Genomic DNA, 15,702 nt, shown 5'->3' on the forward strand with positions numbered 1-15,702 from the left:
ACCTCCATGCCTTGTTTCCTATCCCCCAAAATTAATCATCACATGGTGTGGCTTTAACAACTCTCTATATATATAGGAGGATTTTTAATAGACCCAAGTTTTTATTAAATTGACCTACCCATAGTAAAGAATATAGTAATCATAATAAATGTGGTTGGTTTTCATTGGATTTGGATCTAGCAGTGGAGAAATAAATCTAGTGGTCATTTTTTTTTCATGATGGGTGGATCAATTTAGTGAAAGCCTAGGTTTATTTAACATTCTTAAATATATATATATATATATATATATATTGTTTAAGAAGTTTTGCAAATGATTCAGTCTATATATATATATATATATATACATAGACACCTTTTTTAAAGATTGTTGTATTTATGTGCATGTATATATTTCATGTCCTAGTTTTATAAAAACCATGTTCTAATTGAATATTTGTGAATGTGGAGATATAATATTTCAAATATGTAGAACACTTAATGTACAACTAGGACATGATTTTTATGTGGTATTATGTTTCTGGATATATGTGTTTGTATGTGTATTTTATTTTATTTATTTTATTTTTTCAAAAAAAGGATTTTAAGAATTTTTTTTGCAATGCAACAAACACAATGCTAATAGGTATGTTAGATAAGTTACCAAGACACAAGTGAACTGAAAAATTAATGTAACAATTTCAACCAAAATGTATCGTTTTTTACTATTTTATTATTAGTCTTGTTGGTTTTAGAATGCATGTAGCGCTGAGAGGATATGTAGTCGACAGGATACTTAAACGTACGAGTTAAACCAACATTAGAGCAGCACGTATCTCACTAGTACTGTGTGTTTCACTGAAATGTACTAATATCAGAAATTTCGCAAAGATAGGTGAACACAACATGATTCTAATGCATTTACCATTTACGAATGAGATCAACGCAGATTTTACAACAACAGTATGCATTGAAACACTCATAAAACGACAACCTCAATTCACACAGAAGTATCACAAGGCAACGAACATAGAATTCTTCCCATATTCAAATGTACAGAATACACCAAGCAAAAGCTGCTCGAGTGTTCGATTTTTAATCCTCACTAGAGATCATTCTTATGAGTCTTTTCCCAGACCGTCTCAATGCCAAAGCCAAGTGATGACCCATCTACGACACAGTTGTAGTCTACCATATTGTTGAACTAAATTACAATCCGCAAGTAGAGATGAGCTCAATAGCTGTCCTCCTCAGTCTCGGGTCTCCGCAGGTAATAGCGAAGAGCATTCGTCAGAACCTGAGATGAAAAGCAATCGACTCAGTACATTTGTAGCCGGGCACCACAGTTAAGTCATGCTCAGATTACGATCCGAGAGAGTAGACATGCTTGTAAGTGATCGTTGGACCAAGAAACAAATAAAGGACCATGAACCAGCATCGATCTCATAACCACAATGGATGAACAGCTTACCTCTTCCATAGATTTGCTTAAGACTTCCCCATGATAAGTGACGTAAAATTTATCCTTAGCAACCAACCCCTGCCATTCGATTCCACCCTCCACGTCAGATACTTCTAGATAGATAGCAACCGGAAGTACTGACATCGAAAAATAGTTAACGTGGCACAGTTCAAACATTTTAAATACGACGTGGGACAAAGTGAAGAAAATCTGCCTCCGTATCGATTTCAGCCGACTCCACGTAAATGCTGATGTCACAGATAACCTTCAGAATCTCCAGCAGCAATCCTGGCCTGTCTGCCGTCTCAACTGATAACAAACTGCATGTTCCAACGTTGCAAATCATTACTTTCAAAGTTCACAGATATGAAGTGATATGCTAGTGAAGCTCAGGTATTGCACAGATATACATCACAAACTTTACACAAGAGACTTTTAGAGGACAAGCAAAAGAAATTCAGATAACTTTAAGTTAAAAATCCATAAGAGCTCTGTCAATACCTTCGAGAACCTTCCCTTGTAACAGTAACATGAGTGGCCACATCCACATCAATCTGAACGAACAAATCTCTATTTCAGTCTCAAAACGGAAAACAACGACCCATTGTACTAAATCATCCTACAATACTATCACTAAGTTGCTGGTTCTGTATCAGCATTCCGAATGAACTAGTAATAATGAAGGCAATCTATTTGCGATCGATTTAGTATCGCAGGATGAAAATGACAAAGTACATCTTTTCAATTAGAAGAACTATACATCAACTCAAACACTTCCTCAGAGGATAACGGACTCAAGTGCAACTCCTAGCCTTGGAAAGATACACTACGATTCATATCAGGAAAAGGCGTCAGGTTAAAGAGTCGACAGTCAATCGAAATCATTACCTCCTTCTTTGGTGGGTTTTCGCCAAATGCAACTCCCATGGCCAACTGCTCACCAGATTCCTGTATATCTCACATACAGGCCAAAAGATGGTCAGTTCTGATGATCAAACCAGCACCATCTCCAACATTGGCGTACCTCTTCGAACATAGCACAATAAATCATTCAGCATTACTCTATCTATAACGCCTCAATAACACAACATCAAGCGCTTAACTACCTACGAACACCTACTAAAATAAGTTAAAATTGGAATCCCTATTCTTTAAGGGAAATCCTTGAGGACCCGGAACGGACCATAAAAAGAAATGACAATGACTTCACTAATGCGTCTCATATCTCCGTACCTCAGCTGAAATGTGCAATCACAAAAGAGAGAGAGAGGACTCGGAAAACATCAGGGTAGGGTTTCGACAGGTTCGTACAGGATGGTACTGAAGCAGGTTGTTTATGATGGTAAGGCGAATGGCTTCCAGCAGCTCAGGATCCTCCACTTTTTTGTTGTTATCCCTGTCAGGGTCAAATGTTGCACAGTTAGGCTATCAAAACAGACGCACAAGAAAATTTCGCAAAACTGAGAACTATCCAAGCCAGACATTTTGGTTTCACCAAGACATGGCCCCAAATCATCGATTCATCAGAAGCAGACTTACTAAAAACGCATGTGACATCTCGAAATATCATGAAAAGGAAGAAAAGAACACGAATTGTTCAACATACAAGCGTGTCACCAAGAACTTTTTGCGCCGCAAATTGGGACCCTCTGTTGTAACTACTCCCCTGATGACGTTCAGTCCCAGGTCCTTAAGCGCTTTTATCTGCATAAAACCAAGACATTAGTAAGGAAGCGCAGACTGTCCGTTATGTATTTTTTTATTCTATTCTATTTTTAGTCTTTAGTCTTTACAACAAGACCCACTTAAGTGCACCGATTCACAATTTTATTTGAATAATTCAAGATACGGAGAGAACTTACGCTTCTAGTTTACCAAAATCCAAAAGAAAGGTAATGCAGAAGATGAAAATAGTAACCAACCGTATCAAGCAGAGCACCCAGCCTGTCTCCAAAGCTGATCTCCACAATTGTGGCTTCCGCATCCGACTCCTGATCAATTAGCACAATCGGCTTTGGCTCCTCTTCAGTAGCCTGATAGATGACACACGCACTTCAACAATCAGATAGATAATCACCACTAAACAACCTACATGCCATTCATGAAGTGATACGGCAGTCCCTCCTCAAAAATTCGAATCATGTTAAACGAATGCATCAAGACCAGAGGATATTTCTTAATCGGAGCTAGCATAGAGCCCGTTGCAGAGCCGTGGAAAAATTAAACACACAACAGATGAAACATACATTATTCCATGAGTCTTCAATTGGCCTTACCTCTGATTCAACAGAAGCGACGACGCCTGCGGAATCCCCAGTAGCACGGCATACCATTCTGTAGTCACTACTCATGTAAGTAAACTCCTTTTCCAGAACATCAATCATTCCACTTAGTAACAAGAGACCGTGTTTAGTGAACTAGCGTATACAGCTGCTTTCTACGGGTCGTTTCCGCACGCATAAGAGATCACGAAAATAGTTACACATTGGTGCTGGTTCTTAATAACACCAGAGAAGCACTAATGAATAAATAGAAAAGTCCATTAGAACCATAGCCAGCGCTACGAAACAGACGCATTGCCAAGCATGGGACATATGATGCAACGAAAATAGTCAAATTGAAAGCAAAAAGCAATCATCAAAAAGCACGTCCACGAAGAGGTCACGACATTGCAGCCGTCGACGGTCTCTAACCTGCGGCCACTGAAGCGGCGTCGGTCCTCCTGCTCATTCCGCTCTTCTCCGACCAAAGACGGCAAAAGCGACAATGCTCCCTTAGATACGGTCACCCGCGAGCAGCTTGCAAGCATGCAGGTCGCGCAAGGACGTCCCGTCCAAGAATTGGTGCTCACAGGAGACACCAAGCGGGTGATTCCAGCTCCGATGCTGGCACAAGTGATCGCCATCGAGCCTCGCGTTATCCCCCCCCCTCCAACAGGCAACCCTCTCTCTCTCTCTCTCTCTCTCTCTATATATATATATATATATATATATATCTGTCTCTCGCTCCTCCGTCAACTCCTCCTGCACTTCACTCAACCACAACGCCAACTCTCGGTTCCGCAATCCTCAGAATCCAAACCTCCGGCGCTTCGCCTTCTTCTTCTGCTTCTTATCCTCGCGCTCCAATTCCTTCCCCGCTCGCACCTCAAAAAATGCTAAGAGGAAAATCGAGAATGCAATGGCGAAGGAGAAGGAGGGAGGGAGGTGATGTTCCAGCAGCGAAGTCCTCGTCGGACAGGATTACGATTCTTGGCCAACACACGCAGGCGATGGCAGAAAACACCGAAATCCAAGTTGCAGCGACTACAGCCATGTCCTTAGATTTTTTTTGCATTCGTAGGCAATGCGATCCATATTCATTCATCCATATCGAGAATTTCATTCATTCACGTCGATTCCGATGCGTGCATGCATTCAATTGAGACCGCATACGAGGATGGAGTGGGGGTCTGTCTCCGTTGGTGAGTAGATCTCGTTCGATCGTTCGTTCGATCGTTCGTTCGTCCTTCCGTTCGGCCGTTCGTTCATTCGCTCGTTCGTCCGTCCGTTCGTTCGTTCGTCAGCTGTGAATATTCTCAGCGTGTGTGTGAGCGCTCCTTGTACCAAGACGATAAGGTGACCCCGGTCCTATTTCCGCGCCTTCGGTCTTAAGCCACCCTTCTGAAGCGCCGACGGCACGTCCTTGTGTGCCCTGTGAGCGCTTGTCCCTTGACCGTGGGTCTAATTTGGATATTCTCGTGGAATCTTTATGTACTGTGGTGTGAGGTTTCCTTTTCTTTAAATTTTTATTATTTTTGTGGTAGGTTCTGTGGTAGCGGAGGGTGCACTTTTATCCTTCGTTTTTGTCATCTTCTTTCAAAATAAACTGTAAAACATATTCTCATAATATATATATATATATATATATTGAGAATAGCTATTATTTCAAAAAAATATATGTTTATTTTTTTTAATTTAAACATCTTGGTTTCTTCGAACGTGTATTTCATTATTTGTATAATTATATAATTATATTTATATGTATGTCCCTCTGTGTATGGGTATATACATACATTATCTATAAGGACAAACATCACACATGCCCCTGAACTTTCTCGAAATATCAATAATACCCCTCAAGTTTTGATAATAGCACATGTACTCCTGGTTTTTGTGATAATTGCAAAATTATCCTTTGGGCTGATAACCTATCTTATCCTGTGTTTTTTTTGGTTTTAAATGGGGCCCAAAGCTTGTGCTTTTCTGCAGTGCCTGGGCCCCGCACGCCTTGGACGCCCCCATCCGCGCCGCTGCCATTCCTGAAATTCCGGCGAGCACCAAGCGTGAGGTAGGGCAGAGCAGCAAAGCCCATTGCTCATCATCCTCAGAAACTCCCTCTTGTCTATTGACCAGAAGTGGCTGAATCCTTTTTGATCCCCGATGAGGTTCACTATCTCCACCGATGCCTGGGCGTTAACCAAAAGAGGCCCAGAAATCATAAGCGCTCTGAGCGTGGCTGAAAGTAGAGCTGCCAATTTGAGGTCCATGACAATGAGTGAAAGATTCTGAGAGAGCAGTGAGCTCCGGCTGAGAAAATCAGCCACCTTCTAGTTATCTTCCGAGTCAAGAAGATGGGATCGACACAGGCGAAAGGCTCGAATGCGGCAGAGGAAACTAGATCAAGACGCTTCAAGAGGTAGAAAATTGGGAGTGATTGAAATCAATTCAGGGCGATATATTATATACTAAATCCCAGGTGCACATGGTCGAGCCAGAGCAGGATCCAGATTTTTACTGCTCCGAATTCGAGAACGGTACTAGGTGGCTGGCATCTCGAGATCGAAACTTTCTGCAATCTGCCGTGAGAGCTTGCGAAGTGTTCCAAACCGGCGGCAGTGCCGTGGTTACAAAGTGGCAATCGGGGAATTTACCTTGGAAGCAGAGCAAGATTGCTCCCAACTTTAGTCGAAGTTAGATTCTGTGTACATGTTCTTACCACTCATGCTATGACACACATTGAACGACCCGAATTCCATCCCCCAATGACGGCACATGTTTCTATTTTTGAGGACAAAGAAAGGTGCTCCACGAGTGTGTATCCCTTCAGTGCTCCACATATAGTACTCTTAGTCAAGTTTATCCAAACCATGAACAGCTCTGCTCGCGAGTCTGGCAACAACTAGAAAACAAATTCTAAAAATTAGGTGAAAGTATAAAATTCAATCCCATGAGAATGTTTAGAAAGACACAAGAGTAATAGTAAGTCATGCACACACACACAAGAGTAGTAGTAAGTCATATATACAAGAGGGTTTCTCGTATACAAGAAGAGAAAAGAGTAGTAGTAAGTCATACACACAAGAGGGTTTCTCATATACAAGAAGAGAAAAGGAGAGAGGATAAACAGTACTTCTCAACTAGACTCTAAATACTATAGCTATGGTATTTACTATAGTCTACAGTAAATATTATGGAGAGTGCCGGCTACATTTAATAATCTCAACACTCTTCCTCGCTCATTATAATATTTATATAATATAAAATTTGTATAGAATTATGATCTATACTTTTTTATGAACTTGCAAGATCAACAATTGTTGCCTCATTAAAATCTTATCTAGAAAAATCTTATTTTATTTAAGGACAAAACCATAGATGAAGGAAAAAGAATACAACATCATTTTCTTTAATTATTTAAAGAGCTCATTAACTTTCTTATTCAAGAAAAGCAAGTCGCCGCATATCAATGCCATAAGTAAGTCGATGATGGTTGCTTAATGGGAGAGCTTTGGTGAAGACATCAGTAAGGTTATTTGTAGATTCAATTTTCTTAATTATAAGTACTTGATCAGTAATCAAGTCATGGGTATAACTAAAATACTTTGGATCGATATGCTTTGTCATGTCCCCTTTAATGAAACCAACTTGCATTTGTGCAATATAAGCACTATTATCTTCATGCAAGATAGTTGGAGAATCATCACATGAAAATCCACAGGTTATTTGAATGAATTTATTAATTGATCGCAACCAAATATATTCTCGAGATACTTCATGTAAGGCAATAATTTCTGCATGGTTGGATGAAATTGCAATTATTGTTTGTTTCACTGATTTCCATGATATTGTAGCTCCATGTCTTAAAAATACATATCCTATTTGAAATTTAGTTCTTGCGATATCAGATTTATATTCTGCATTACAATATCTAATCAATTTTGGATCTGCGGATTGTGTGTAGTATAATCCCAAGTCTTCAGTACCTTTTAAATAACATAATAAATGCTTGATGTCATTCCAATGTCGTAGTGTTGGACGTACACTATGTCTTGTAAGAACACTAACTGCAAATGCAATATCTGATCTTGTAGGTGTAGTTAAATACAAAAATGCTCCAATCGCTACGAGGTATGGATATTGATCTCTCAATATTTTCTCTTCCTCCTCACATGGACGGTATGAATCATGACCATCACGACCACGTCCCACCATTAGTGTAGACAATGGATAAGCATCAATCTTATTAAATCTTTGCAAGATTCATCTAATATATGTTAGTTGGTAGAAAAAAATGCTACCATCTATAAGATGCATAATCTGAAGACCAATGCAGAAAGTTATTTTTCCTAACATTTTCATCTCAAATTCACGTATAAGTAGGTTAGTAGCTGTAACACATGCAGATGTAGTATCCACTAGATTAAGATCATCAACATATACAGCAATGATCACAAAACCAATTTTATCTCGTTTGATAAACAAATAAGGGATTAATGGATGACTTATAAAATTATTTGTAATTAAATAATCTTCAAGACATTGATACCATATGTGTCCGGATTGTTTTAAACCATACAAGGCCTTACATAATTTAATACCACGATATTGTCCTAAAGTAGGTCGATTTGAAGTTCCTGTTTTTAAGCCAGGTGGAACTTTCATATAAATATTTCCATCAAGAGAATCATATAGATATGCAGTTACTACATCCATCAGATGTATCTCGAGGGTGGCATGAACTGTCATTCCAATAATATATTGAAATGTAATTGAATCCATGATTGGAGAATGTGTGGATTCATAATCAATGCCAAATTATTGAGTAAATCCTTGAGCAACAAGACGAGCTTTATAGTGGATTATTTGGCCTTGAGCATCTCGCTTGCGTATTAATACTATTTTATATCCCACAGGGCAAGATGTAAGAGTGTCTACAATTGGACCAAAGACTTTCTTCTTACGCAAAGAGGCATACTCCTCCTCAATAGCAGTTTTTTATTTTGATCAATTTGAGCAACGTATCGCCTCCTTGATGATTTGAGGTTCAGGATCATCTTCCTCACAAGAAAGAGCTTCTATAATCATATATGTAAATGATTCATCTACCGTAACAGATGGTCTGTCCCAAATATCATCTATAGCACAATACAGAATAGATAATTCTTTACTCAACTTGTTCTTATTTCTTCCAATTCCAAGATTTTTTTTCATAAGAATTAAAGGTACATTATGCATGGATATATCATCATGAATTGATAGTCCTGCAAGATGAGTGCTAATTTCTTGAGAAATAATACTAGGATTAGTCAATTTCATAGCTTTCTTCTTACGTGGTTGCTTATCTAGTCCACAAGTTCTTTTAATTGTTGTTGTTATAACTTGAGGTATTGTAGTCAATAGCACTGCAATCTAAGCAGGTGCATTCTGAGCCTCATTAATATGAACTCTTGTAATTCTAGGTGCATCGTTGAAGCCATCAGATGTTTCATCCGCAATCTGTTTTAGATGTAAAATCTTAGCAACTTCAATTTCTGCCAAAGATGTCCTAGGATCGGGATTCATTGTAAACGTTTCTAGTACTTCAAATATGAGTACTTTATTTCTTTGTTGATTGGATACTCCTCCTTGAAGAGACGGAAATATATTTTCTTAAAAACGACAATTTTACAAACGTGCACGTAATAATGTGTCAATTGATGGATCAATAATACAAATAATGCTTGGTGAATCAAAACCAACATATATACCTTCTTGTCGATGAGCTATAATGGTACGCCGTTGAGGTTCTCGTACTGAAATCCAAGCACGGCAATCAAATACTCGTAAGTGAGATACATTTGAAATATGACCCGAAATGAGCTCATGTGGTGAAACAATTTCAAGAGAAGAAGGGCAGAGGCGTATTAATGTTGTAGCATGTAAAACTGCATGACCCCACATAGATGCAAGTAAATTTGTGTGAAAGAGGAGTGGCTGAGTAATGAATTGTATATATTTTATAAATGACTCTACAAGTCCATTTTGAGAATGTTCATATGGAATACAATATGTCAACTTAATTCCTGTTGCAGTATAATAGTCTTCAAAAGACTTTGATGCAAATTCTTTTGCATTATCCATATGCAATGTTTTTATAGAATAATCAAGAAAATATGCCTGAAAATGAATAAGCATAGATATAAGATTGGCAAACACCATGTTTCGAGTTGATAATAATGAAACATATGATTGTTTATGTGATGCATCAACAAAGACCAAAAAATAACAAAATGGTCCTGATATTGGATTAATAGGACCACAAATATTACCATGCAATCTTTCAAGCATTAGTGGTAATTCTTGTGGAAGTTTCCATATTGAAGGCCGAGTAATCATTTTACCTTGCACGCTGTCGTATTACGTGTTGTCTTGTTTGGGAATACATTGGGTATCTGGCTGTGGAAGGTATAGTTGTTTTTGCAAATAACAAAGAAATCCTAATAGATTTTATCGATATATGAAGAATACAATTGAAATATCAATTTCCAAGAATTAAAAAACATTCCTCATAGTCATTTTAACCATACAATATTCGAATTGCTTTATTTTTTTTATAATTAAGTTGTTTTTGTTTTTCTTAACAAGCCCTCACCCTAGCCAGTGAGCTTTGACAAGCTGTAACTTTTGATCCAACTGTTCACTTAGTGTGAAATTTTGCACCCAAATACCAGTATAAGCCTTCTATATGCTCAAAAAATTTCAGCCCAACCCAACGTACAGATTGCAAGAAAACGCCCAAAAACCGCACTGATGACACTCAGCCGCAACCTTGAAATTTGATGTAGAAACTCCAAAAGTGATTTCTCCTTTGTCAACCGTTAACTCCAGCTCAAAATTGAATAGCCGCTTGATCTTCAAATCTTCTATTACCAAGCCAAAAAATTACGTCGATCCAACCAGTAGATCTTCAGATATCACAGAATCCTATCCAACCCTAGATTGCCAACTTCTGACAACCCTTTGTACTAAAACCCACATATCTCTTGATTGCATTGTTAGATTAATACAAATTTTTGTATACACTTAGCACACCCAACTATCCAAACAATACCAAATTTTGACCCATAGATGCTACACGACTTGCACAAACCGATTGAGAATGCAAACCATCAATGTTTTATATAAAATCCGAAATACCAAAATAAACACTGACTTTGAGCAGCGATTGCTCTCCCCTCACAAATCCTAATGAAACCAAACTAGTGACCTTGAAAAGAGCTTGAAGCTAGCTCTTCGATCCAAAAACCCCGATCTGAAAAAAAAAACCCCCCTCATTTCTTAACCTTCCTCCCCTTTAACCCTAATTCTCCCCTCTTTCAAACCCTAGCCTCTGAATTTCTTCAATCTTCCGTCTTGGATCCGGAATTGGCTCCTTCCGTCTTGGATCCGGAATTGGCTCTCCATCAGAGCTTTCTCCTTCGTTTTTACCTTTAAGAGATCCTTTTACCGAAAATAACATTCCCTGAAACGGCACAGAGAACAGGACAGCATGAAACAGAATCGAAATCCCGTAATCGGGACCACATTGTGTCGCCTGACCAATTCAGGTCTCATATCGGCTAAGAGTCCAGTAGTAAGACCCGGATGTTCCCGTAATTGGATCAAATTGGTCCTTCGCATCAGATTGGCTGAGGCCCGTAGTAAGACCTGGATTTTCCCGTAATTAGACTGCATTGGGTTGCCCGACCAATTCAGGTCCCATATTGGGTAAGAGGACCCGGATTGGATTCTTGAAATTGGATCCAATTGGCTCTTCGAACCAGGCTCACCCGTCGTGTGAATTGGTCCTTTCCCTTCCTGTTGACTCCCATTATTGGAATCGAATGGAGCATTTCAGTATGCCCCGGCTGACTGTAACGAGGTGACTGAACCTAGCCTCTCAGTATTTGCACTAGAATTGGTCGTTTCTCCCAATATTCGAGGTAACTGAACATTAATAAAAGTCCTCTTTCTTTATATTTTCACAGTATACTCGTGTTACAACACGACAACGCATGCATGACATAATTCCATAGAGTCTACATCCGCAGGCTTTAAATTGTACCCAATTATACATGGAATGATCTTTCTAAATTATGTGGATCCTAGATGTTCCAATCATGTATGCCAGAGAGAAATACGACTCTCTGTGATAGATGATGCAAAATTAAATATAATGGGAGGCCAAATTACAATTCGGTATAAACCATTTTCTATAGTAAAAGCTTTTTTAACAACTTTATGGTTCTTCGTAAGAACCATAACCTCTTTTCTATTTAAAGTGGTGGTTGAAAAGTGATAACCATTAGTACGCACATCTCAGTGTCGTATTACGTGTTGTTTTGCTCAAGAATGCATCAGGCACTTAATTGTGGAAGGTGAGATTATATTTCACAAGTAGCCAAGAAACCCTAATAGGTTTCATCCATATGAGAAGCATATAATCTGAATTTCAATTAAAAAGTGCTTAAAACACTCTTCTTAGTAGTCTTAACTATACATAAATCCCAATTATCTTATTACTTTCATATTTAAGCAATTTAGATTTTTCTTGTAAACACCAATCCTAATCAATGAGCTTTAATAAGCTGTAACATCCAATTTGACTATCCACTTGATGTGGAATTTTGCATGCAATTGTCAATGCAAGTCTTCTAAATGCTCAAGAATTTTTAGCCCAATCCAATTTATAGATTGTGAGAAAACCTCCAAAAATTGCACCAATGTCACTCGGCTGCGAACTTGAAAAGTGAAGCAAAAATTGCAGCAATGATTTCTCCTTCTCCAACCGTTAACTTTGTCTCAAAATTGGTGTGTAGCTTGATCTTTAAGTCTTCCAACTCCATGCCAATTTTCACCTTAATCCAACTGATAGATCTTCAGATATCATAGAATCCCTACCCAACCTCAAACTACCACCTTCTAAAATCCTCTTGTGCTAAAAACTAGATATCTCTAAATCACGCTATTAAATTATCACAAAATTTTGTATGCACTTAGCACACCCAATAATCCAAATAATATCAAATTTTCAACTATAGATGTCATACTGATTGCACGAACTAGTCAAAATTACTAGCCCTAATTATATTATATAAAATCCAAATTACTGATACAAACCTTGATTTTGAACAACAATTGTTAAGTCTTCTAAAATCCTTTCAAAATAATTCTTATGTCTTTGAAAGGAACTTCAAGCTAGCTCTCAAACCTTAATCTTCGATCTTTGAATGAAACCCTATTTTGTCCTAGGCCCTCGTTTTAGTGGCTAGAGGTTTGATTTCAACCCTGTCTTACAAACAATCGACCCCCAGGTAAAAATCTATCCTATCCTAAGGATTTTTTAGTCCAATCCTACTCTCAACTTAATCTTAGTACCAAATAAACTAATTATTTATCTCTTCTAACCTGATTTCATCAATTTATGGTCTTTTTAAGGTAGTAGAAGAGTCTCTATAACCTAGAAGGTAAATTCACTAACTAACCTTCAACCTATTAATTATTAAGATAAGAAAATAACTTAAGAGGCTTTTATAAAAGCCATTTTTAGATACCTCAAATTATAATTAAACTAAAATAATTAGATATTAATTAGAAATTTAATTTTGATTATAATTTCACTATATAGTTGTATTATATCAGGACATCGTAGCTGATCAGACTCCGAGGTGCTGAGGATATAAACATCGCATGTTTATATTTTATGATGGAACTCGCAGGTAATTTTACCATTGCTATGCCCTCTTGGAAATAAAACGAATTTCCTCCAGCCATGGTCATCATATTTTTAGTTTGCCAAGTTGAAGTTTTTTCAATAAAAAATCATCTATCTCGCAAGATAGTATGTGTTGTTGCAAAATCAATGAGAGCATCATTTGATTCATCATTAGAGGTTTTGTCATTCATATAAGCCTCTAAGTCATCAATACCAATTGAATCCATGGATGCATCCATGTTATGAACTTCACGAGCCTTGACTCGTAGTTTCTTATTTTCTTGGAATATTTTAATAAAATATTTTGAAGTACGACATGCATATCTTAAATGTCCAATCATTCCACATTTATGGCAAGAACGCATCTCTGATTTTTGTTTTCTACTATAATTAATAATAGAACGTTTATTCTTTCCATATGAGTAGAAATGATCATGACTATGATTACCTTGATATTTATGAGTACGTTTCCCATGTTTATATAATTTCTTGTTAGACTTTGAAATATTAAGTGCATGAGATTCTAGAACTGTAGTTCCAATAGGATGAGCTTCCGCATTATGTAAGAGTAGCTCATTTTGCTTCTCCGCAAGAAGTAGATAGGACATGAGATCAGAATGACTCTGAAATTTCATGTTCATATATTGTTGTACAAGCACAGTAGATACATGAGGAAATGTAGAGAGAGTTTTCTCAATCATTTCTTCTTCAGAAATGCTTTGTCCTTATAATCGTAATTGTGAGATAATACTATATATTTTATTATTGAAAGCATTTAAATTTGGAAAATCCAAGACACGTAAATGTGTCCAATTATGACGTGCACATGGAAGAAAAATGGTCTTTTGATGATCAAACCTGGATTTAAGATTCTTCCAAAGTTTTGTAGGATCTTCCATTTCTAAATATTGATGTTGTAATGCAGGTACAAGATGACGACGAAGGAGAAGAAGTGCTTTCCAACAAATAGCAGGAGATATAGAAATATTCATTGTAGGAGATTTTTCAAACATAATGGCATCCGAGAGTTGTTCTGTAAATAAATTTGCTTTTGCCATTTTTACCCATAATAGATAATTGTTTCTATTCACAATCAATGGTGGAAATAAAAGAGCTTGAAAATGTTGGGATGCATTGATAATAGTTAAAACCGTAGTAGAAGGAGTTGAAGATGTTGAAGCACTCATTATAAATAAATCTGTAAAGAAAATACAAGATCAAGTAGAAAAGTTGAATAAAATGTAGCTTAAAATATAAAGACAATTAAAATGATAAACTTGAACTTGAAAAAACAAATGGAGGTTGTAGATTAAGGTAGCAGAACAGTAATAAGTTGGCAGTAGTAGGTAGCAGTAGGATGGCAAGGTAGTAGCGGTGGGCAACAGCAGCGGTGGCAGCTCGACGGTTGTTTGGCAGCAGTTTGGCCGCAGTTTGGCGACAAGCGCAGGGCGCAGTAGGAAGCAAGCTGGGGTAGAATTGGGCTCGATTAAGTATTCTAAATAAGTATTATAAGCAAGTAAGGTAGAAAGTGGAACAAGTGCTCTAAGTAAGCAGCTAATGTGTGAGGGGCCAGTAAAAAGAGCAATAAGATCATGAGGCAGACACTGAGCAAGAGTAGCAACAGGTTTGAAGAGTCAAGACTAGAGCAAAAAAAAATTGTAATAGTGTATAGAAGAGAGTCGTTTTGATAACATGTTGAGAATGTTTAGAAAGATACAAGAGTAATAGTAAGTCATACACACACATAAGAGTAGTAGTAAGTCATACACATACATAAGAGTAGTAGTAAATCATACACACAAGAGGGTTTTTTGTATATAAGAAGAGAAAAAGAAAGAAGCTAAATAATACTTCTCCACTAGACTCTAAATATTGTAGTTATAGTATTTACTATAGTCTATAGTAAATATTGTGGAGAGCGTCAGCTACATTTAATGATCTCAACACCATCAATACTAGTTCGTCAAACTGAAATGTATACTTGCTCGTCAAACTATTGTATGCAAATTTTCCTTGAAGTGAACACACAAAAAAAAAAGAGGTCGACTCTAAATGTCGTAGGGAGATCTAACGATTTCCATCTTGATACGTTTGGTAAGGATGTTAGATTCTTCCAGGCTTGAGAGAGATTGCAGCCAGTTGCAATCACCTCTTCAGTCCACAATGCAGCTGCTAGTGTTATGAAATTGATCTTAGAGCCGAGTATAGGATGGCACCTAGTTTCTTATTCCTTGTCATTTGAACTAACCATTGCTTCTTACCACTGCT

General features: G+C 37.5%; 1 protein-coding gene across 1 annotated transcript; it reads right to left on the reverse strand.

Moving 5' to 3' along the window:
- Positions 1 to 989: 989 nt before the first annotated feature.
- On the reverse strand, positions 990 to 4,717 carry LOC112292706 (ACT domain-containing protein ACR12). The gene is made up of 10 exons (XM_024541455.3): positions 4,134 to 4,717; positions 3,717 to 3,774; positions 3,363 to 3,473; positions 3,047 to 3,144; positions 2,752 to 2,836; positions 2,329 to 2,388; positions 1,942 to 1,994; positions 1,655 to 1,760; positions 1,450 to 1,518; positions 990 to 1,275 (listed from the first exon to the last, which is right to left on the reverse strand). Exons 1-10 carry the CDS (start codon positions 4,343 to 4,345, stop codon positions 1,213 to 1,215), a joined length of 915 nt encoding a protein of 304 aa, XP_024397223.1. The 5' UTR covers positions 4,346 to 4,717; the 3' UTR covers positions 990 to 1,212.
- Between the last annotated feature and the right edge of the window lie 10,985 nt (positions 4,718 to 15,702).

This window comes from Physcomitrium patens, chromosome 15, assembly GCF_059467195.1.
Source record: "Physcomitrium patens ecotype Gransden chromosome 15, ASM5946719v1, whole genome shotgun sequence".
NCBI lineage: Eukaryota > Viridiplantae > Streptophyta > Bryopsida > Funariales > Funariaceae > Physcomitrium > Physcomitrium patens.